The 25,450-nt window shown below is 39.0% G+C and overlaps 1 protein-coding gene across 1 annotated transcript in view; it reads right to left on the reverse strand.

The window, feature by feature from the left end:
• The window catches only part of CSRNP3 (cysteine and serine rich nuclear protein 3), a 110,863-nt gene that overhangs the window by 62,585 nt on the left and 22,828 nt on the right, over window positions 1-25,450 (reverse strand). The window contains exon 2 of the mRNA XM_074873309.1: window positions 14,208-14,378. Coding sequence (XP_074729410.1) covers window positions 14,208-14,355 — 148 coding nt within the window. The 5' untranslated portion in view covers window positions 14,356-14,378. The remainder of the gene's footprint in view (window positions 1-14,207; window positions 14,379-25,450) is intronic.

Raw genomic sequence — 25,450 nt, forward strand, 5'->3', positions numbered from 1 at the left:
TATCACATAAAAAGTTCGAGTCAGGCTATAAAAACATTCAAGAAGGTAAACAGGAAAAGGGGATCAGTACATCTGTGGTCATGGACTATTGCCCTACATGTGCATGCCCACATGATGCTGTACATAAGCAGCACACTACTATATTTAGACCCACAGTCATTCATGAAAATCAAAGTTTAATGTCATGCTAAACCCATAATCCAAACAGACCCTTCAGGATAAATTAACTACACTTGTGCTTTCTGATTCTTCCTTCATCAGTATATGTAGCATTTAAAAATAACATTCTAATATCAAACACCTAAAAGATAACAATTATACATATTTTTCAGTATCTGAGCAAAGCTTACAACAAATTACGAACACGTTATCCAAGAGAAGATACTATCATCATTTTCTTGCTATTTATCAAGCATTTTAAATTACTTTGTGATGTTATTAAAATATTACACTGATTACACACAGTTCTCTGAACACATTTACTACTTGAGATGTGTTGGCTAGCTCTTTGTGGCTGAATAAATCATATCTATTACTTCCAGTCTTTGGAAAAAGTAAATTACATCATGATGTGACAAATTAAAATACAAGCTTTAAAAGTACTTCTTCAGATAACTTTGTGATTCCTTTTCCAAAATATTAAACAGCTTATACTTTTGCAAGCAAGTGAAGAAAGATGCAATATGCAATAATTCATTCATTTACAAACACAGGCAACAAGTTAGGAACATTTTTCCTACATAAATCTAATTACATTGGAAACTACTGATGTTGCTGATGTATACTAATGCAGTAGCTTTTAGCATGAATTTTAAGCATTTTTAAACATAAAGTTGGAAAGTGGAATTTTTTACTAATGTTGCTCCAAAATTGCTAATAAAATCTCTGCAGAGATGTAAAATATAACATCATGTTTTGTACCATCAAATGGTACAAAACTGAAATTGGGCCTGCATGATTGCACAGATATATGCACGTGAATAACTGCTACTGTACTACTGACCTTGTGATCTCAAAGAACGCCAGTTTCTCTCAGGAGATTTTTAGACCTCTGAAATCATGTTTTCAGTCTGTAGACATTTCCTTAATCTGTCCTTAAAAAAATGAAATTCATGTCTCATTACTGTTAAAATGATACCAACAAACTTTTAGAATTTCTGTCAAAGTATTAGTAATGCCTTATGCACACTCACAGAATAAACAGAAAATTCAGTTTGTTTGCAATGAAACCAATCACCATATTAGGAAAAAAAAGTCAGAACAGCATGTGAGTCACATGTATGAGTAAGCCACAGAAGTTATTTTAACAAAATATTTAATTACTGCAAACAATTATTGACTAACTTATAAAATATTTTATATTTCAGAAGATCAGACCTGTTTTTTAGCATAAATGATCATACAACCTTTGAGCATATAGCCAGTACGCACATTTGGTTTCTGGTACACATGAGCTACTTTGCTCTGACACAACAGGGAGTCTGAAAACGTCCCTGTATTTCACTGAACAGAACAAAATTCAGTAACTGCAAGGACAATTAAACATTAACCCTGCTTACCAAGGCAGGTGACAGACTTGCCATCTGTTGGAAGTCCTTAAAGCAAGGTTTGATATCTTCCTAAAAGGCATTTTTGGATATAGTTTTTGAAAAACAAACAAACAAACAAACAAAAAAACAACAAAAAAAACCCCACAAAACAACATTTGATCCATACTGCACACTTGTGGACGTGGCTGTGGTAAATAGAGAAGGGACTGGTGGCACAAGCCAGCAAGAGGTCTGGATTTGCCATTACAGATGCCTGTTTGTGTCACTTTCCATTCTGGCCCCTAACACTTGTGATCCTCCTTTAAAAACACATCAGAATCTTATCTTGGTTCAGTATTTCAGCTCAACTTGCAGAGGATCAGAAAGGAATATTAATTTCAACATTTCTGAATGTAGAATCTGGTTTCTATGGTTTGACTGATCATTTTTCACCTTCTTCTGTGGCACTGAAAGCTGAGCACAGCTGGAGACAGGCTTATGGCCAGAAGCAGTAGAGAGACACTTCAAATGTGCCTGGAAGGTATTCTGTGCTCACAGCTAGTTCCTAATGACATGATTACAAAGCAGCTTTGGTACAGACTCCAGTTAGACCTCTAGCGATTTTCATATCCTCCTTCAGCACAGGCCATGACTCTCTGGGCATACAACTCCTACACGGTGTCTTTGCTACGATCCTGAGCATCCGTAGTGCAACGCTTGCTACTGCGCCATTCTCTATTTAAGGCATGCTTAAGATTTTTTAGGATCAAAATAATGTGGGAAAACAAAAGGTTTTGATCATGATACAGGAAGTTTAGGTGATAATTAAAGTCTGCATCATAAAGGCAAACTAGATCAACTCCCAAAAGCATTTAGTACTGGCTATTGCACAAGTAACTAGTATTTCTTGCCAGTACTACTGCTGCTGTTTGCATGTATCACAGTGTAGGCAGATGGACACAGTAAGTACAACTCAAGCTTTCTGGAGCAAGAAAGAGGATAAAAAACAAGAAGTGTTTTATTTTTTGAGGTATGCAAACAAATGAGTTGCTAGCTAATCTAATGACGACTGAAGTGATGGAGCATAGCATGCCATGTAGATCAAACTGAGCAGGCTGTGTGAACTTCAGAGCAATAGACAGGGCTACAAAAGATAGGTGGACAGAGAAGAGAAAGTGGGAAATATAGGAGAAATCAGGAGGTGGTTCCATTATCAGCTGCAGGATGTATTTGATCTTGTACATGTGAACAGCAAGGAAGGACTGCAAAATACAGGCAGTGGTCCATAAAGTAATGAGGGAAGATACATTTGGTCCCAAACACATCTATATTTTAGCTTTTCTCTGTCCTTAATTTCTGTCAAACTAAAGATTCCTTCACATTACAAAATACAATAAACAATTGAAAGTAGAACAGGGCTTTTACCTAAATACCAAAATCACCCAAACAAAAAACATTTAATGTAAACCCTTTCTCTGAGAACCTGTTTTAACAAAACTTTCTGAAAATCCAGACCTGGCTCATCTGCAAGCCAAAGTTCTAGACAAATCACAACATTTAATTACTTCATTAGGCATGTGCTCTAGTCCAACACTTACCCTTCTGTGTTAATCTCATTATGAGAAATGTATATTTAAAATGCCAACTCAAGCTTTATTTCAAATGTCATGCATTGTCCTCTCTTTTGGCTGCTCTTTTCTCTAACAATGTCTGCAGTATATTCTCATTTTTTGAGAAAATTCTTACTTCCTTAAAGGCAACGACAAGCTGAATTTACTAACGCCAAAAGCATTTTTGATGCATACTCAAAATCCCATAGTTTGAGTAACTATTCATACAAAAGCCTACTGACTTGTCATGTTACTAAAAATAAATTCACAAGAATGAGCCTTTCGACTGCAAGCCATTATAGACCATACACTGGTAGCTATATAATAACACATTATTATAATGTAATTAAGTAAATTGTGTTATCTTATTCCTAAGAACATACAATTAGACATGACAGCAAAGGTAACAATTTCTACTAATTTTAAATAGTAGTGTAACAATGAAACGATATCTCTGCTCCAAGATTTTTGTGTCCATTCCACACTAATCATTCAAAACTAAGAATACCACTTAAGGAAAACAGTGTGTAGAAAATGAAAAATGGTAGTAGAAATCAATAGATGTGCTTCATTTAAAAAAAAAAAAAAAACCCACACAGAAACTTTATCACTTTTTGGTAAAATGTAGGTCACCTATGGTTTCCATAGTAACCAGTGCTGAACTATAGCTCTACAGATGACCACTGCCTGTGGCTGCTTTCTTTGCTAGCAGGTGACGTATAAATACAACCATGCCTCAGTTAAAATAAGGATGAGCTAAAGTAGTGCTTGGAATTGCCATTAGTTTACTTCCAAACATAACTCCAGATTTAACATTTTCAAAAGCATCCCCTAATAGCCTTGTGTAGGAAACACACAAAACCTAATTCAGTACTAAAAATCTACTCTTTGTCTGCATCTCAAGCCTGGAGTCTCCAAAATGGAGACAACTTTACAAGAAGTTGCAAATAATAAAAATATTTATACAGAGCAACCCACTAAACACCAGTAATACAGAAGTTCATAAAGCACTCACATTAGGTTAAGCCGTCTTTGATAAGCACACAGCAAGTTCTGCAATGGTGTATTCAATACATTCACTGCAAGTGGGAGTTAATGGGTTGGCATATTATTATTTTGCACAGAAGCACACAGTGAAACCTAGTCATGTAACAAGGCTGGAGCCACAGATAACAACAGTTAAGCCTCACTTGGGAGGAAGTGGTATAGCCTTCACTCGGTCTGATAGTGAAAATCCTTTTCTCACCACTACTACTCTGGGCATAAATAGTTGATGATGAATTCATTAAAATACAAAAGACTCCACATTACAAAAAGACTCTGCCTTTGATAGTGAACTGGGAAATAATAAGACAAGTCAATGTCCTTGACAACTGCTAAATGGTTTTCCCCTTTAGAAGAGTCATTTCACTATTATGTGAGTTCAGACTAAACCAGCTACTTATCTTTTTTTTTTTTTTAACAGGTATTATGGAAACTCTGAAATATAAGCTTTGAGGTCTAGATACCACCCACACACCTTAATGTTATTAGTGTTACAAATACCTTGTGGCAGGGTAGCATCAGTGTTCACATACACAATCAAAACACCAAAAATGCTACATATTTAGTGAACAGAAGAATGATAATCCATGGTGTTGAATAGCATCAATGAAGAATCACATCCCTCACTTGCTATAAACTCTTGCAAGCTCAAAACCACTGGCAGATGAACACAAGACACCACAGCAAGATTGCTGGGAAGTCAGACAAGCTGTCATGGAACACAGAAGTTGAGAAATACCTCTGTTTTCCATCAGAACTTTAGCATAAAAAATATCAAACAATCCATGTAACTTTTTACTTCAAAGAACTGGCAAATTCCAAAGAACGAATACTTTTTATACATTCTCCTAACTGGAGCTGCTGAAACTGTCGCTATGGTATTTAGGGAAGGGAATTGATCCTCAGTTTCTTTATATATCTGTAAGGATCAGGATCTTCAGTACACTTCATGCTTGATGCACACCAGTGGACTGCCATGAGCACCAGGACATCTCGGCAAAAGGCAAGACTATAATACATGTGGGAGATGAGGCTGGTCTACAGAGGAAGAAGAAAGCAAGAAGCCAATTTAGCCTCCAGCAGGCAGAATACTTTTCTTTTTCCTAATGTTTCAGTTCTTTAATTTTTTGTTCACAGGTCAGTAATTTCCATGGAACCATTCCTCCCTACAGTCCTACATTTACTCTATATGTTTGCTGTCTTGTAAGACTGTAAAGTATGTGAGGAAGTCTGTCTGTATTTTCTGTATGCAGCTACAGACCTTCATCTTAAGCAGGTCCAAGTCTAGGCCCAACAGGGCAAAAAAGCCCTAGTACGATACAAATAACATAATAAAAATCAGAATATAAAACTCTTGATCATGGGAGGCTGATAATACTGAAAACAAAGATAAGCAAATACATTTGCATCTCTCTTGTAAGCATTAGAACAGAGTTTCATCATGAAGCACCGAGAAAAGCTAAAATTCTTCAGTTCATCTGCTTGTTAAATAACTGCTGTCCATTAAAAAAGCCTAACCAAACAAAACCAAACAAAAAAACCACAGAAGGCTGTTCCTAACTCACTGCTAGGGACTTAAGATCTCTTACAGCATGGTCATGCCAACAACAGACTTGAAGCTGTATCAACTGATAGGGGAAAAAAAACCTTTGAGCGGGAACAAGCCACTGGATAGAAGTAACCTGTAAAGATCCACTACCAGTGGAAACTGCCTTTATGTTTCTGTCCTTCTGGTATTAACTCCCTGCAGTCAAGCCTACTGCTAAATCAATTGCTTGTGTGAGCAAAGAACAGCAGCACGGCAGCATTCAGCAAGGAGAAAACACTACCCAATGGTTCACATATTGTGGGTGGTACATACTGAAATTAGTTATAAATACAGTAATGGACAATAAGACAATATAATTTGTTAAAAGCACTAATTCTAACTTGCCTTTAAATTTCAAAGCATCTTTAAAGCCACCTTTAAAGACTGGTAGTAAAAGCTGTAAACCAGTATAAAATGCAGAATATGTACTAAACATGAAACAAAACATGGCACTAGAGAAGAAGAGAGAATATTGCAATCATCTTTGTGAAGCTTCATTTGCTTTTCATTTGCTTCATTGGAAATTCGAAGAAAGCTGCTGAAGGGCTACTGGGACTCTCACTAGGAATAAAAGCTGCTGTTAGGATAGATCAGTCTTGAGAAAGCAAGCATGAAGCAAATTTTTCAGACAAAAAATAAGCTATTAGAAGTTATAAACTGGTAACAGAAAAATCCATTTTTCCCCCCTTTGTGATTTGATCCATCAATGATTTCCCTACAGAAGCTAATGCAATGCTGCCAGGCCACCCACAGCTTTCACTGGTATCCAAATGTTGTCATAATGTTTCTTCATGTCTGAAGAGCAGGCCAGCTACTTTTAGTACCCAAGACATCTTACGGTTTTTACCCTTAGAAACAGATTTTTAAATTCTGATATTATTTGCCAAAGACCATGGAGCAAATCTTCACTAAAATAAAGCCCATCTACCTCCCAACCTTATGGTTTCTCCAGAAAAGGACGTTGGGTAAGACTAGCTCAAACCCAAGCTAGAAGTTAGCTGAAAATAAGACCTTCTGAAAGGATTTTAAAGACTGTGGGCTTAGGCACATTCCTCTTTGTTAAGAAAGTCATGGTCATCATGATTTTGTGTTTCTAAAATTGCATGCACATGTCACAGGTGAGAAAAAAGAAACTTCACGTTCTATGTCTATAAATTAGACTGTAAAGTTAGTAAAATTATTTTGCATATTGTAATAGCATCTAGAGACATCAACTGCTATAAAAAGTCTAGTGGCTAAGACTCAATCTGGTATACTACTGCAGTTGTGCATCTAACTTTTATTTTGCACCACACATCAAGGACAAAATCCAACCGTCATGTTTAATTTTTAGCAAATCTCACAGAAAAGAGTCAATCAGCAAATATCATTTCATACATCATGTTAGCATCATTCTGAACTAGGAAGCTCAGATCTGCCTGCAAAAGATGGTTCCAGACCTGCTGACAGTGCATACTCCTGAGTATCGACCAGGATTTATACACACATTCTTAGTGCAAGGTGCTTTTCTCTAACTAATAAAAGCAGAACAGATCCGGAAGTGCTACAGAATCCCAATCAACGTTTCCCAGTAATTTTCTAATGTGTTTTTGAAATAGGTTCCACACACATCAATGTAGTGAAAGAGGATGAGTCACTTTGACTAAGAATTTGCAAACTGCTGGAGCCTTAAATTCCTTTGATCTTGATGAGCTGGCTCATTTTCATTCTGTTCATTAGCCCTCCCTCTTTTCCCAGTTATGAGCCAGCCAATCTGTAGCCCTTTCTGCAAACTGACATATTTACCAAGTAAAATCTGTTACCACTGCTTTCTTGCTCTTACTGAAAAACACCCTGTTGCTTGTCAAGTTCTTGTCTCAGGGAACCTCCTTCTCTCTTTTTCCTTCATACATGACATAGTCAACAAGCAGTCTCCCCACTGTGGTCGGGCTCTTTATTAGCTCCTCTCTGTATTTCCCCAGTAACCACTAATTGTTCACCTGTGCATTCCAACGCCCCCTCTGTTCTCCTACAATCCAGCAAGCCATGTTCCTCTCTTGTTCCTCTCTTTTTTTTTTTTTTTTGACTCCCACCTGATGCAATTCCATCATCAATTGCCAAGTACCATTTTGCAGATGACTTGCAAAAATTGCCAGGGAATCTCAGAAAACAATCCAGTGTGTTACTTCGAGCCATGTATTGATAAGTACATTTCTTTAAGGTTTAACATGGGAATGTAAATATCTCCATGACTTGAAAAATAAGAATGTTTTAAGTTGTAAGTTCTCGTTAATTTTCCAGAAAGTTATTTGGCAACTGTAATAGGGCTATTTTCTCATCTGTTCTATCTGAAAAATTAGCGTATGTGGAGTCTGCCACAAACAGGTATCCACATTTAGACAGCAATTAAATTACAAAACTGATTAGCGAAAAGCATCTCTATGTTTTCACTCTACTCTTTTGATGGAAAAATACTGTACACTCCAAAAAAAAATCTTCTAGCAATTTATTCTTTACCAATCAAAAATCATGGTTGTCATAGAAACTGTAAAAACTGAAGTCAGTCATGACATAACAACAGGATAATGGAAAATGTCTGCTGGCTCAGGTTCTCATGTTGGAAATGCTTCAGTGAATTGAACTAGGGAGTCAACCAGTTCCCTAAATCCAACAGAGAATCTTCTAACAGCAGATATGATTATTGGTTTTAATAATCTGGTAGAGTCTGGAAAGTAATAGTATTTATTACTCCTGCTCTACACACTGGCTACATTAACAGCAGACTCACTCTTCCCAGAACAAGCAATTCAGTACAAGCTTCCACTTAAGGAGACCGAATTTCTTTTATCACACATCTGAGATATCCTGGAGGGACTTTTGGTCAGTGTTCTCAGCATTCCCAAGATTCCATTTTCGGCATTTTAAACTGAGGCAAATCACTTTTAAAATCTATACTGCCATTACTTTCTGTCTCTTACATATGCTGTTCAGAAAAATAATTCTAATCTGCAGGCCTCTGTCCCACCTCAGGGTGGTCCAGCTCCAGGCCATGTTCTTTCAGGTTCTTTCCCTACAACACAAAACTCAGTAAAATAAAACTCTACTCTTGACTAACACAGGCTACATGAGCCTTTCACCTTCCATCTCCCAGAGCCGAATTACAGACCAATTCCACACAGCAGAGTTCTTCCTGCCTTTTACTGAACCACTTCATAATTGCTAACTGACAGGACTGGCTTACTGCAACCATTTGCCCTTTAAGCAGAGACCATCCTGCTGAAAAGAAAATAATCATAATACACAGGAATACTGTTGGGCTGGCCTCACTGTGGGTGAGCAAACCAAGTAGCTTAACCATGAATAATATGAAAAGCAGCCATGTGAATGTGGAAGCATTCAGATCTTTAAAAAAAAAAAAATCTCAGAAGCCTTCAGTTGAGTTTTACGGAGAAATTTAAGTGACTTTTTTTGTTTGTTTGTTTTCAGCTAGTGTCCTTAAAACATATTTTTACTCTGCAGCTTTAATTTATTCTTTCAAATAACTAGGTACACATATTTTGACGAGAGAGCAAACATGTACTGTTGTTCCCTATGTTTTCCTAGAATGATCTTAAATAAAACACTGTTTTATCATGACTGCACTTAGCAGTTTCCAGATCTGTTAAACAACTTCACTGTCACACCACCACCATCCCCGCCCCCGCTTAAGAATTATATTTAATGGCAGGGGTGATCATAGTTGGTCTGTAACATGCTTCAGCAATCCACAGAATGTTAACTGACATAAATTAAAGGGAACTTTCCAGTTGCACCTGAGATAAAGTTTGAGCCAGCACAAATTCACCTGTCAACTTCCTTAAGCATGAGATTAGAAGAGAGTTCTGATTTAAAACAAAGTGAAATCCAGATTCCAGTAAAATGACTAGCAAACAATCCATGAGTGAAATAGTAAACTTCCTTCAAGGAACAAAGAAACAACCACAAATCACACCTCCTTAACAAGAATGGCATGAATTAATTTGTTTCCTGCACCTATGGTGCAGGCTTCTTACTAGAAAATGAGTGCCTGATTCACTCAAATCTCTGAAGCTTAGCAGGAGAGAAACAGATATATTTCTTCAGTTACCATGATTGGGACCCCAGTCAACAGTATGTATAAAACCCCATAGCTTCTCACTCTTCTCTTCAGTTCTGTGGTATTCTGTCACAAGCTTTACATTTAAAATATCACTCAACATTTCTGTATGCCATTACCACATTTATTGCACTTGTACACAAACACATATATATGCTTTTACAAATTACATATATAGTTATGCTTTGTTCAAGCTATAAATATATGTACACACATGTAAACACACAAAGACCTGTATCTATCTTTATTGAAAAAGGCACATTTGTTTCCATGGATGCCATTGAGGAAATAAAAAACAATATAATGCTACTGTAATCATTTACCTGATTTGGATATGGCCAACATTTATTTTTGAATAAAACATGCTACCACAGGAAAAGGAATATAAAGATTAATGTAAAACGTTGAGTATTAATTATTAACAACAGTCTTAATCTACATGCAGCTTATAAAATACTGTTATAATATTACATTCCACTATCAGAAAGAATTATTGTGTACTGACAGGGATTACTGGAGCTCATGGCATAACAGAGGATTTTTTAGATTGCTGTTGTGTGCCTCAGCAGTCCCTTGGAAAAGCAATGAATCTGAACATGTATTGATAAAGAAGAGTGAGAAGAATTTCTATGAATCTTTTCAGATTTTTCTGAACAGCAGAGTGGCTATGGGCACACAGTAGGAATCCAGACTTCGGGGAACATGTGTACAGAATAAACACATTACTGCATAAAGTGGGCTGAGGAGGAACGAATTTTACACTGATCTCAGAGGAGGCTAGAGCAAACATGTCTTACATATTCCAAAAGCCTGCTGTTACTTGTATAACATATGCTAGCGAGGACAGAGGTGTCTGCAATAGCAAGGCATGCTTTCTTGTTTTGCCCCGTATTCACACGTTATGAAACCCAATCCTGAAACTTTCTCATACAAATAATCTTTATTTGCAAATATTCTTGTTGATTTCCATTTTACACCTAGAGATTTTGGACTGCTAATTTGTCATTTGGATTTTGCAGAAGCTGATGACTAACAGAAAACAACAGGAATCTGAAAACCACTACTACCAGAATCTGACTGAAAAGAATGAGTTCTGATACAAAATATGCAAATTCAGATACTCTGAAAAAACTTTAGTAAGTAGTAATCTGTTGCAGTATAATAATAAACCCATTCTCTCCAGAAAAATATAAAAGTATACTTCCAAAAAACAATGGATGCTAGTAAAATTAGGGAAATAAAACTGTCTTATAGGAACTGCCAAACAAACAGGAACGTGGCCAGAAGTTCCTCAGCTAATTTACATGAAATATTACATTTTCTTGGGCTACAGGTCTGATTCTTCACCACCCTATATACACCACTGTAAAAAGAAGTACACGTGGCTTCTATTTTGATGCTGCTAAATTGTACAAGATTCAACTATGGAGAGTCAAGCTTCTTAAATTCAAACTTTGTTGTTTATTTCTGCTTTATGAAAACACTGGTTTATTTACTTTGTGATTGATAAAAGTCTACTGTTGCAGCAGTCAGGGACATTGGGGTGGGTTTTTTTCCACAAAAATCTTACAAAGTACTTACCTAGACAGCTGCATTAGAAAAATACTGCCACTGCCTAGAGAAACATAAGCAAATAGGTTGTGGCTTTGTCAAGAATGAAACAATGAAAATAAAATAAAAAAAAAAACACGCATAAAAATGGAAAACAAAGAAAATCTAAGCAAAATAAATGTATCTGCATCGTGCCCTGAAGTCTATTCAGTAGACAAAAGCACTGGCAGACTGCCAAATGGAAGAAATTCCAGGCTGAAAATCGCATCACTAAGTTTGGAGAGTTCAAGTTCCAAGAGCCAACAGTAAAAGCCTCAAATACAATCAAAGCAGGGTAATGAGTTGAGGAGGAGGAGGAGGAAGTGGGACATCTCACATCTACCTGTGTTTCAAATCATCCCAGTTTTTGTTCTTCCCACTAGCACTCTAAATTCTGCAAGAAGCCTACAGAAAACCTGGGCTTTTCAAAACCACTCAGTACCGGCTGCTGGCTGCACTCAGGTGAGGCAGCAAAATTGAAAGTATCAAATCAGAACACAGGATGTACACACACATTTGGCAGTGGAAAGTGGCAAACAGATTCCCTAGCAAAGACTTGAGCTAGTAAATTGATGAAGCAAAACACAGTTCCCTACAGACTTATCAGAACAGGCCCCAAAGCAGTGTAGTCGAGGTTTCACAGCACTGTACTAACTGCTTCTGGACACGTGCTTGCTGCTACCACTCTGCTTACCAGTGAGCTTGGTTCTGTCACAAGAAAAAGCAGTGCTACTTCATCTCTCTCTGAAACGCTAATTCACACATACCATAAAACCACAAAATAACTCATGTTGGAAAGGACTTCAGCAGCTCTGTAGTCCAACCTCCTACTCTAAGCAAGGTCAACTAAGATATCAGTCCAGGCTGCTTACAGCTTTAGCCAGTCAGGTCTCAAGAATCTGCAAGGACAGAGACTACACAGCCTCTATGGGCAACCTGTTCCAGTGCCTGGCTGTCCTCATGGTGAAAAGTTTCTCCTTACATTCAGTCAGAACATATCTTGTTTCAATCTAGATCCATTGTCTCTCACCCTCCCATCACACAGCACTGGGAAGAGCCTGCCTACATTCTGAGTAAGCTCCTCACAGGTCCTGCATTGTTTCTACTAGGTCCCCTTCTCCAGGCTGAAGAAGGCCAGGTCCCTCAGCTCTCCTCACAGGCTGAATGTTCCAGGCCCCTCATGACCTTGGTGACCCTCTGCTGAACTTGCTCGACTTTATCAATGTCTTTCTTGCACTGGGGATGGGGGGGGCAAACCTGGACACAATATTCTAGGTAGAGTCTCATGGGCACTGAGCCAAGGGGGATAGGCTCTTCCCTCACTCTGCTAGCTGTGCCTCTGTTCATGCAGCCCAGGAGGCTGTTCCCCTTCTTGGCTGCCAGGGCACGCTTCAGCTTGCTGTCTGTCTGCCAAGAGCCCTGGGCCTTTTCTGCAGAGCTGCTCCCCAGTCATTCAGCTCCCAGCCTGTATCACTGCACGGGGCTCTTCCTTCCCAGGTACACAGCTCTGCATTTGTCTGTGACGAAATTTATGTGTCTCCTGTCAGCCCATTCCTCCAGCCTGCCTACATCTCTCTGAATGGGGGTTTTCCCTTAAGGGCATCAACTGTTCCCCTCAATGTGGTTCTCTGCAAACTTGATGCAAGTCACTCTGTCACCTTCTTCAGGCGATCAATAAAGGTGGATCAATAAAGCAGGACAGGTTTCAGGACAGACTGCTGTGGTGCCCCTCGAGGTAGAGTACAATCCCTCACACCCACCCTCAGCTGAACATCCATGTCCTCACTGTGCTTTTAAAAAGTCCACTCAAAGAGAAGGCGGTATGAAGAGCTTTTTTCCTTTTCAGATAAGGAACTTCACTAACCCTATTGCCAGCTGTAATTCTCAAATAGCTCAAGCCTAGCTTTATTAGGCATACAATTAAAAAAAAAAATCTAGCTGCTACATATGAATTGCTAGAAAGTCCAGATCACTTACTGCTACTAATTTACACACATGGTTTACTGCAGATATGAGGCTTTATGTAGATTTCACAAATTATACAAGTTTAGTAACTGGTAAACTCAACCTGAGAAGTTAAAAGAAAAATATGCTCTAGATTAACTATTCATGTTCAGCTGGTTGAGTGGGAACAAGAAAAGGATTTCTGTTCTTCAAGTGTCTCATGGAGACATCAAATATGAATCTAACATCTTCTCAGGAAGAATTACAAATTTCTTCCTCTGTTTACTCCTGTATTGAGTGGAAGAAAAGGACAGAGGGCTGTGTGGTTGCATTGGCTCAGGTGGCAAGATGATCAGAGGGATCAGTTATTCTGTCACAGATCATGCACACTTCAACTCTGAAACAGACAGGGTCAAGCAGAAGCACTGGCCTTCAAGCTTTATTACTGCCAATTTCCCTCTTCCCCCAAATCATCACACAAAATGGAAGATTTTCTCCTGTATACTTAAAACATTTCACACTATCTAGATGTAAATGATATAGTATAAAAGTGAAGTTTCCTCTGAAACTCACTGACATACAATTTTTTACATAAACAACTACCAGAAGAAATAGTTATTTTTCAAAAGGAAGCACTTCCTCACAGTGTCAACATTTAAATGTAATAAAACAAAAATGCTTCAAAGTAAAAGAAGATAGCCTACACTGTATTTCTTCCAAGTAAGATGAACCTTTCTTAGCTTGTATAAAAAGGAGTATCATGCCTTACACACAACTTTAGTACTTACGAGAAAAATGATTAGAAGTGGATGGATGGACATTACTTCCACTATCAGCACTTTCACTGCTAGAAATGTCATCATCTGATTCCCACACACAGGAACAAGGTGAGGTGCCATCAACTTCTTCAAACTTCCTCTTTAAAATTCCACTCATCACTGCAATGCTGTTACATGCACCTGTAACAGGAACAGAGGCAATGAGGCACTGAAACACCTGCCTGCTGTCCAGCTCTTCAAATTCATTTATCATGAAGAAGTTCATATATCAATCAGATACTACTACCTGGAGTTAAATGGCTCCTTATCAAGAGTTTTAAACTACTTTTCCAGGCAGGAGTCAAAAATACTTATCATCAATATATTCATCATCTTACTGACTTTCTTACAGGCAGTCTTAAGACAGAAGGTAGATGCTACCTGTATTCTATCAGCATAGACAAAATTCTATAACCAGTCTGATGCATAAAAAAATATAAGTATTTCAGTTATGCAGCAAGTTTGGGCCAAGCATAAAGCATATATAATCCAATATAGTTCCACAGAAATGCACCTTTATACAACATACAAAAACTTACTTGGCACCATGAAACATTACATGCAAAAATCAGTGTTCACTAATAAATACAGTTCAGACAGAAAATGTTCTCTCTTTCGATTTATTTTAAAGGTCTGATTTATGTAATAGTACTATCAAATGCCCACATTCTCAATTAGATCTGAGAGCATGCGATACTTAGCATCTTTTCAGGCCACGTCCTGCAAACACAGTTCTGGCTCATTTTGTCATTTTAAAATGCAGAAGTTTCTTGCAGAGTTTTTGTGAAATTCAGATAAGACTATTTCCATTCATACAAGTAAAGTATCAAGGGATTGAATCCATCCTTACAAACTTGGCTTCCTAATAAAACTGCCCCACAGAGTCATGTTGAACATTCCTTATTGTTTGCCTTTCATATATAACAGCTATTCTATCTCCATTTATGGAATATCAAGCAGAAAAAGATCAAAATTTTTTAAAGCAATTCCTAGATCATTTTAATGTATCTGATAGGCTGAAACAATTTTTTCTCTATCTTTAATTAAAAAAAGATCTTAAAGTTTACTGTCACCATCGTTACTGATTACATCCTACTGAAGACTGAAAATTAATTCAAAGATCTTAATTTAAAAGTTACAGATAATATCTACTCTCCGACTACACTAATCAGTGGAATGTTGCTTTAAATAGCTTGGGAAAAAAGGCTGCTGTTCGGTGCTTTCAAACATATAGTATAAAAAATTCTCATTCTTCTGAATGCCACTTGCCTTCAGCTTGTTAAGCTGCCAATTCAATTCATTTTGTAACAAAGTTGATTTCCTCCAGTAAGTTTCATTCTACCTTTATGGATGTGTCCAATTTAGAGAAAAGATTTCAGTATAGATGTGGAATCACAACATAATGCTAAGAACAGATGCTACATAAGTAGATCTTCAGCACCAAACTTGTTTGTATGCAGAGCACACTAAAAATTAAATAACGAATATATTAGGTTTTAATACTATCAGTCACACAGACAGCTTTAAATGTGTATGCCTGTCATGATGTTCTCAGCTTGTTTTACTATTTATCAAGAAAACATTTTCCTGAAAGGGATTTCTTCAGGCTAAAGACATGACTTAAACAGAATGCGCTTGTCAACCTTTGCCCTTTTGTCCAAAAATGCATTACTATAAGCAGCAAAGAAAGCATTGTATTTTTATTCTGAAGACAAGGAAAGGAGCATTTAGCATCACTTTGTAATAACTCTTGCAAAAAAATGTAAGAACATGTGAAATTGTTAAGCATCAACCTTTAATGAAATCACATTTACCAAAAAAAAAAAGAGAGAAAAGAACACCACACACACAGAGAAAACCCACAATAATAAAGAGGAGGCAGAATCCCCCCCAAAAAACAGGTTCAGAAACAACTCCTCTGAACTGTCCCCCACGTCCTCACTATATCTCTTGCCAACCACCTTTTCCATTGCCTCCTGCAGTGCTTACAGCACTGAAATCGTGAAATCACCATCATTTCCATGGCAACAGCCTGCAATATCAAAACCACAGGATTATAGCTTGACTGCAGAAGAGGGTAAAGAAGCAGCTGGAGTGTGAGAAAGAAAATGCTTACACTCAAACATCTCAGTAAAGAGAGTGAGAAACAGGCTGACAAAGGGTTTATCATACAAGGGAGCCCTAATCCACGGCTACAGGAGTCGTGAAGTTCCAGGTCCAAAGAACCTCAGTCATAACTGCACTGCAAGGCAAACCCAACAGCTGCAATCATCACTAGCATGCAGACTGTTAGAGAGCAAGAGCTAATTTCATAGCCCGAGATGATTTTCAGACAAAAGCCCTTTTGTCAGACGTCTTGTGCAAGTATACCACACAGCAACTGGATGACTAACATGCATCTTGCACATCAATAAAGTTGTTGCAGATAGTGGGAGTCTCAATAGCCAGAACTGTTTATAGCTAGTAGCAGAAACAAGTAACTTTCACACCAAAGGGTTTAAAATTTTCTTGCATTTAGCATAGCCTAGATTTGCACCAAGTGTCACAACCTGGCAGCAGCAAAGCCATTTCATTAAGATTTATGTAGCAAACCATAACAAATGATTCCCAGGATCCTTGGAAGTGCCATACACATTAGCTCTACACCCAGCTAGCTGATCACGATAAACCAGGAGGTATGGGAATACTGCAGAACATAAGTATCACCACAAAATATAAGAGGGCTTAGATATCCGTAATATATATTTAGTATCACTGTTGCCCAATTTTTGTTCTCAATTTCCTCCAGGAAGATTATCAAGAAGGTTCTTTATTCAGGCGTTGCCACTTGCCCGTTGATTCTAGTCTCTCTGCTATCAAGTCTCCCCAGGAAAATGCTATGCAGGGGAAAGGAGACACGTCCCTTACTCAAGAGCCTGGCTATCAGAGAGATAGATTAAAGAGCATCTAAAACTGTTTGTACACAGTATGTACCAGCAGGAGATCTCTTTAGAATAACATCTGTATAAACAGCTGCTGCTCCATAAGCCAATATTCTTCAGAAAGAAGCACATCTGCACAGTAGCACAAGGCATGTGATATCTGATACATTTAACCCATGCCTTGTTTACATAAATATCCTGTAGTACCTGAGTGAGATCCACATCTCCAGGAACTAGGAGATAATAAGCATGGTGACACACAACCCAATACTGTTTATGAAAGCATTATTTGGCACTCTCCGTTGATGGAAGACAAGAGACCAACAGCAATAAGCGACAGTCAAACTTCTAACAGCAATGAGGCCATGAAGTTTGTGGTATCTCGAAAGGTTTCCTAAATCCAGAATCAGGGAACCAGGACAGGGAACTCAAACTGAATTGTTGCTCTTTTTCCTGCACCATAGCTATGACTGAATCGGTAATTTCAGATTTTGGGGAATCAACCTGAAGCAACTGCAGTCACAAAGAAATCTGAATCCAAACTCATCTGAGCTGAAGACTCTACAGGTTTAGGGGACAAGGTACCAAAGACTTATACAAGTCAAATTTTCAATTTTTGAATGGAAAGTAAAACTATAAATAAACCCTGTATCTGATAACAGGAATCATAATGGTAATACAACTACACAGTGGTACAATTTTGCTAACACAGAAGTCACTTATGGCATGCAAAACAGTACATCATATAGGATAGGAATAATCTCAAACACACAGAAGTACTATAGCAATATGTATATTCTGAAGAAAAATGAGCAAATGTGAGTACTTCTGCATAGAATCCAGTAGACGACAGTCCACAACTGGCTACAGGAACCAAACAGCATCACGTGACTAAGAAAAACAAATGCACAGAATGGTTAAGTCAATATTCTTGGACTTCCAGTAAGACACCAGTAGGATCCAGCTTTCAGAAGCAAACACTGAAAAACAACCACCAGCTACAGTTAGAGATCTGCTACATCAAACTTGTCAGTTTAGGTGAAAAAGGGAGAAAGTTGGCTTGAAAAGTTCAATGAGAAACAGACCTTTCTGGATAATTATTAAATAGCTGTCTAGTAGCTAAAATTGATTTGGAGCAGCATCCTGCTGATTCACACAACTGAGTAACAAGCAGGCACTGGAAGCTTTCCTGGTTGTTTATGTATCTTTCACAACAAAAAATCCTCGCACAGCAATGTGATACATCATCCTCTGCCATGCTCCTCACTGTGCTAACAAGGCAGTAATCCACAGCAAAGCAAAACAAAGTTGAAACACAGGGAACAGTATTAAAGAAAATCAGCTACACACATTGTTGTGAGCTCTAGGTCAAACACCAATTGCCTCATACAGGTAAGGATTTTTCAAGAAAATGGCAATTTGACACAGCAGAAGCATATGATGGATGTGGGCTGCAAGAAGGATATACCTTTCTTAAAGACCCCCCCATCCATTTTTTCCTCCTTTCTTCCCCAGTATTCCTTCACCCTGAAGAAACCACTACAAAGAGATCATTTAACCAGTTCTCTAGCTACAAGTATGCTGACTGGTGAAGCAAGTCCACAAAGCTCCATGGCAACAGGCTTTGCCGTGCTACAATACCAGATAATTGGCAGGCACCATACATTTAAAAAGTTCAGAGGCAACATGTTATTGCTAGAAGATAAAAATCCCATGTAAATGTGGGGGATATATTTATAACAGTCACAATACTGCCTGGAACATACAAAGGAAAATAATGTAAAAGCCTGGCTGGATTTTCTCTTGTACCTGAAAAGGCTGGAAAACTACGGTAACAATCTCATTGCAGTGGCCCTTTAGAAAGCAGGTATCTCCATATCAAGTGAAAAGCCCACATAGAATAAGACTTGTTAGAATCGCTGAGTGAGGGTAGTGGTGACAGCGCATTACCTGTGCTCCCAGGAGAGGCTGCTTCTTACAATGTTACCCCCATAACATACGCTGCCAAACTTGCTCTACAAAACCTAACTTTAAGATGCCATATCCTCAATGTTTCACTGACACCCATGGACAAAAAAAAAGTAAAACAAAAAAATAATCCACAAAACCAAAGCACCAGGGCCACATTAGATAGGCACTACAGGGAGAGGTAAAAGCATTTGTCCTAACTTGCGCCTCAGCTTTTGCTTTGAAATCTGCTGAAAGATACTAATAAAACAGACAAGAAGTAGCAACATGGAAATAGGGAATTTACAAAATCTCTGTGCAGCGACAAAGACAAATCCAAAGACATTTTCATCCTAGTCAAAATCTTCAAATAAATGTCTGTTTTGCAAAATTCAGTGCTATAGTATACAGCTCATACAACACCACACAGGAAACTGAACAAGTATGGAACATACCTGTGAAGACATAAACATCATGTATGTACCATACGCTGTCAGCATAACAAAACAGATACGAAATAATAAAATACAACCCTGCCTCAGATTATATATCCTCATGATTTAGAGAGAAGCCTCACTACAGCAATCAGTTACTGACTAAAGCTCAGGAAAAACAAGAGAAAAAGTCTAAGAACTCACTGGCATTTGTGGGGGGGTGGAAATCCTATTAATTGCTTCTGTCATTCATTTTTGAAACTTTATTTTGTACTAATTCCTTCTTGAGAGCTGATCACATACCATGATGAAATCTACCTGGATAAAAATTCTTGTCTGAAAATAAAAACAAAAATAAAAACAAAAGGCAGGTGTCAAAGATGACCTATGACTCACACTGCATTCTGCTTCATCTCAAATGTATCATCTGAAAGTACAGAAAAATTTAGACAAAGTCTGTAGTAACAATAGAGATTTGCTTCTGAACAAAACACACTTCTAGGCAAATGACTGCAAACTGAACAGGAGGATGCAGAAAACAGATGTTACACATAAAACATTACTGCAAAGTACTCATCACAAACAACTCCCACCCACTGGCCAGTCAGCATGTACTATAACATGCTAGGGAGACTTGGCAAATAATTTCACAGTGAAATCATGAATATTGATGCTCACAAGCAGAGATGTTTGGGTTATTTGTTGTGATTAATATTCTCTTTGAATTTAGGTCTTCTTAGCTTGCAAACAAAGCTTGACTTTTTTAAAAGACATTTTTCTTACCTGCTGAATAAATGTCAGCAGCAGAGATGGTCATGAACTAATCAAGGTGTTTATTTGGTTCCACGTACTGCACTTAATTATTTTGCTCTTTGTGTAACTGACAGTTTTAAAGGGGGTGGGAAGAGTCAAAACCAAAAGCATCTACAGAGACATCACCACTCACACAAAGAATATTATTTGCTTGCAAAAATGACTATTCATGTAAAGGACTGCATTAATGCAGACAAAAATCCATTTGCATGAATGCTTGCAAACAGTGAACAACAGAGGTACATGAACATGAATCAAACAGCTGTTCAGAATTCAAATTAATGTTTGCAATACATGTTTTGCTGCTGTATTTGGCAGCTCTAATCACAAGCACCAGTTGCCAGAGGTAAGCTCTGATAGTTTCACTACTACAATCTGTAAAAATTAAAAACACATAGCAAGCTAATTCCACTAAAGAGACTGCTCTGCATAGGCACAGAGAATACCATTAGTATAATCTTACTCATAAATTTGTGCTTACAGCAGTGGTCACGTTACACAGATGTAAAATAGGAAAAGTCTTTCTCTGCCTGTTTGCTTCAGTCTAGCTAAATCCATAGCACTAAGTCAGTCCTGCAGGATAAGGCTGCATAATTCAACCTGAGGAATCTGTTCTGGCATTGCAAGCCAAATCCTGCCAAGTCCGCTCTTTGCAGGGTTTCTATACCATCACTTTACAGCACTCCTGATTTCACACTTGAGTACTAATCCACTAATCTTCTAGACTGCCTACACATTGTTGTACACTCTAACACACGCCAACTAACTCCACTTGCAATGAATTTAGAACGCAGAAAGGATGTTGGCATATGCTCACCGCCTGTCTCTACAAGCGGTACAGATGCAGTGGTGGTAGATCTGGCTCCCATAGTCCTCCAGAAGCATCTCATAAGGTCCTACATGCACCAAGCATGTAAATATCCCCCTTTCCATCATCCAAATATAAAACTCCTGCATACAGCAGCAATGAAACGGCCTTCTGATGCCTGAGTTCAATTCTTAGGTACATCAACTGATGTCAACGGTAAATGAAACGTTTATGTAATTCAGCCAAGAGAAGAAAATTCTAGGCTAGTTCTCCTAAATCTTCTCTCAGCATGCTCCCCAGAGAACAAAATGAGATGAGTAAGAGGCAGTGATAATTCAACCAGGCATCTGTGAGCTTAGCATTCAGGTCTCCAATGATAAAGGCACAACCTGGTAGAAGGGAATTCAGAGACATTCAGCAAGAGGACCTTCCTGTCAAGATGAGATTTGCCCACTAAAGCTGTTTAATTTGAGCTTGTATTTCATTTATAACAATTTTCTAAGCTTGCTGCAGCAAGAACTGCTTCTACAAGAATGAAAGATGCATAAATGACACTGGGTCCTAAAGGCAACCAGGAGATTCAGGAGAAAGTCATGCTGAAGCTGGGTCACAAACTCAGGTTCATAATGCCTAACTAACCTCCATCCAAGTCATCAAAGAGGGGCCTACTATGAAGTCCTTTTCAAAGTCCTCAGGTAACACTGCCGAAGACTTGGTATTGGCCAATTGTACGTTTTAAGCTTTGATGGTAAAATTTCATCAATTAAAATTTCTTCATCCAAAAATCTGTGGAAGATTTTCTCTTGCTTCTGTTGGAAGAAAAAATAAAAAATGCAGTGCAATGTGTTTGACCTCCACTACAGAAGTATCTGCATCCCAGAAGAGATTTTTAAATTCATATGTGGGCTCCCAGAAAAGACTTATTACTTTTTAGATTGTATTGAAGGGCTGCTTGCAGCAGAGCTCTGGCCAGGAGATGTCACAAGTCTTCATAAAATTGAAATGTGAAAACACTGCCATCAGTCCTACTGACTTCTACAGATACACAGCCTTTTAGAGAAGAGTGAGCATGCAGGTGATGTGAAGAACTGGTCCATCTGCTATACAGAATTATAGAATGGTTTGGGATGAAAGAGGCCTTAAAGATCATCTAGTTCCAACCCCCTGCCATGGGCAGGGACACCTTCCACTAGACCAGGTTGCTCAAAGCCCTGTCCAACCTGGTCTTGAACACTGCCAGGGAGGGGGCAGCCACAGCTTCTCTGCATAACCTGTTCCAGTATCTCACCACCCCCACAGTAAAGAATTTCTTCCTTGTATCTCATTTAAATCTTCCCTCTTTCAGCTTAAAACTGTTACCCCTCATCATATCCCTACACTCCCTGATGAAGAGTCCTTCCCCATCTTTCCTGTAGCCCCCTTTAAGTACTGGAAGGTCACTATAAGGTCTCCCCAGAGCCTTCTCTTCTCCAGGCTGAACACCCCCAACTCTCTCAGCCTGTCCTCACAGGGGAGGTGCTCCAGCCCCCTGATCATCTTTGTGGCGTCCTCTGGACCCACTCGAGCAGGTCCATGTCCTTCTTATGTTGGGGCCCCCAGAGCTGGACACAGTGCTCCAGGTGGGGTATCACAAGAGCAGAGTAGAGGGGGAGAATCCCCTCCCTGGACCAGCTGGTCACACTTCTCTTGATGCAGCCCAGGACACGGCTGGCTTTCTGGGCTGTGAGCACACATTGCTGGCTCGCAGTCAAGTTTTCGATCCATTAATGCCCCCACGTCCTTCTCCACAGGGCTGCCCTCAATCCACTCATCGCCCAGCCTGTACTTGTGTTTGGGATTGCCCCGACCCATGTGCTGGACCTTGTACTACGCCTTGTTGAACTTCATGAGGTTTGCACAGGCCCACCTCTCAAGTCTCTGGAAGGCATCGCTTCCCTCCAGCATGTCAACTGCACCACACAGCTTGGTCTCACTGGCAAACCTGCCGAGGGTGCACTTAATCCCATGTCACCAACAAAGATGGGAGACATCATACTAACAACACATCTTTATTGCACCTCTTTGCAAAAGGACAGACAACATTCAGCATGCTTAGCCCCTCCTCAGCAACTGGAGTGAGGCTCTGAGACTGGCAGTAGTGTTTTCAGCATGTTTTTGGCACAGCAGCTTTGCATCATGCTGCTCCCAGCTACAAGAATGGCAGTAGGGTCCAGCTCCATAGTAGAGATTGGAAATGCCATCAACTTACAGAGTGCTGGAAATAAGGGGTCTTTACTAATATAAATTTTGCCCAGATTAGGCCAGGTAGTAATACTAATTGGCACACTGTGACATGTCTTCATACTATTTTAGTACTGATCTTCCACACTGTTCTTTCATGAACACCAGTCTTGTGCACTGCTGTTACGTCTCAGACTAGGAGCCCAGGGAGTCGTAAAGGTTTCATGATCTCCTCAGGTTAAATTAAGGTGAAACGACACCAAATGACTGCTTAAAATGTTTTACTTGCAGCAGAAACAAATTTAGAAAAGGATAGTAAGCAAAGTGGTCTCTTACTGATAAATCTGTAAGAAAGAAAGGAAAGGAGGGAAAAGAAAAGAAAGGGAGAGAAAGAGAATCAAAGAATCCAGATCACCACCCCAGGTTCCAGCTTTGTCTCAGGTCCAGTAATCTTGGGTGGTGGCTACACACACAGCAAAGTTTTCTGTCACCTTTTTAAGTTTGTCTTATCAGCTGATTTGCATACTAGATGATGAGAGGCAGGTTTTCCATGAACTCATTAGCATGAGACACGAGGAAAGGTGGAGCATGGGTTCTGTGCATGCGTTGAGGGGGGATGGGGTGCAATCAACCCTTTCATCCAATTGAGTCAGTGGTCATGATCTCCCCCTGCCACCTTTACCTTTACCCCAGTTACCACCAGTTTTCGCTGACTTCACACTTCTCAGCCAACCATCCAGCCTCTGGCTTCTTCTGGGGCAGATGCTCCCTTCTTATCGGTCTTTTAGCTTCTCTTCAAGGGCACAGTCCAAGGCCTGCATCATTTATACAAAGTTTCAAACTAGAGCCAGTGTTTAGCTTTCCTCATTAGAAGATCAGTATACAGCAAACAGTCGGATAAATGTTTGAGGCATTAACTCCTTCAGTTCCTCACAACTGCCTGCAGAGGAACTGCACAACATGGTAGGATATCTTGTATATCTCAGTATGTTCCTGCCAAAGCACACCATGGTCAAGATTAGTATATGCCAAAGGGGCCTTCACACCTCTACAGCCTTGATACGTGCTACTTAGCTCCCTGTTGCATGCTATTTAACACACAGCCTGGCTGCTCATTCACCACTGCCATCAAAGCCAGCAGAGAGAGCATCAATTCAGCAGTCCTCCCCTTCTGTGCCATGATCTCCGCATCTTGACACAGGGTTAGTCATTCTCTCCTCTGAAATCTGTAGTGTTTAACAGTTTCAAAAAAACAACCAACCAAAAAAACCCCTCAGAAAACCCCAACACCCCCAAAACCAGAACATCTGAACTCCAAGAAATACAGTATGAACTTGTGACAGAAAAATGTACTGGAATATACTTGCAAAAGTAACTCTGAACTAAGTTTTCCTTTTTTATCTGAAGAGACATGAGGAAATTCTTCCAGCTTAACGGTTTATGTATAGAGGGGTGTGTGTGGGGGTCTGACAGGGGACAGGAGAGTGGATATGCAAATTGTATATAACAAAAGACAAAATCCTTCATACCTTGCTCTTGCCATAATTACTGACAATAACGGTACTACTTATATGTGACAATATCAAAAATGACTAATTTTAGGAGATTAGAGTTTAGAAATAAGATGAACAGATAGTTTGGGGTTTTTTGGAGTGTTAACTATGTGTGTTAACAAGTGTGTTAAGATAGTCTGACTTCACCTACGTGGTCTAGCTGTATAGCACAGAACTCTCTTTCTTCAGGCATGAACAAATAATAATGAAAAATGCTGGAAAAACCTAGCCTGGCAGAAGCCTCAGCTCGTCTGCCTGCAACTTGTTATTAAAAAAAAAAAAAAAAAACCAAAAAAAACCCCAAAACAAACCACAGAAACCACAAAACAGCAGTATTTTCTCTGTGTTATCAACACGATCTTCCACAACCTAGACATAATGACAGGCAATGTGCAACAAACTTTCTCATTACTGTTTTCAGCAGATGAGAACTTCTGCTTCTATATCCAGTAATCAAAGGATTCATGTCAAATTGGCACAACTTGACTACCACCATAAAACACACAAATGCTACTGT

The sequence above is a fragment of the Strix uralensis genome, chromosome 6 (genome assembly GCF_047716275.1).
Source record: "Strix uralensis isolate ZFMK-TIS-50842 chromosome 6, bStrUra1, whole genome shotgun sequence".
NCBI classification, from domain to species: Eukaryota; Metazoa; Chordata; class Aves; order Strigiformes; family Strigidae; genus Strix; species Strix uralensis.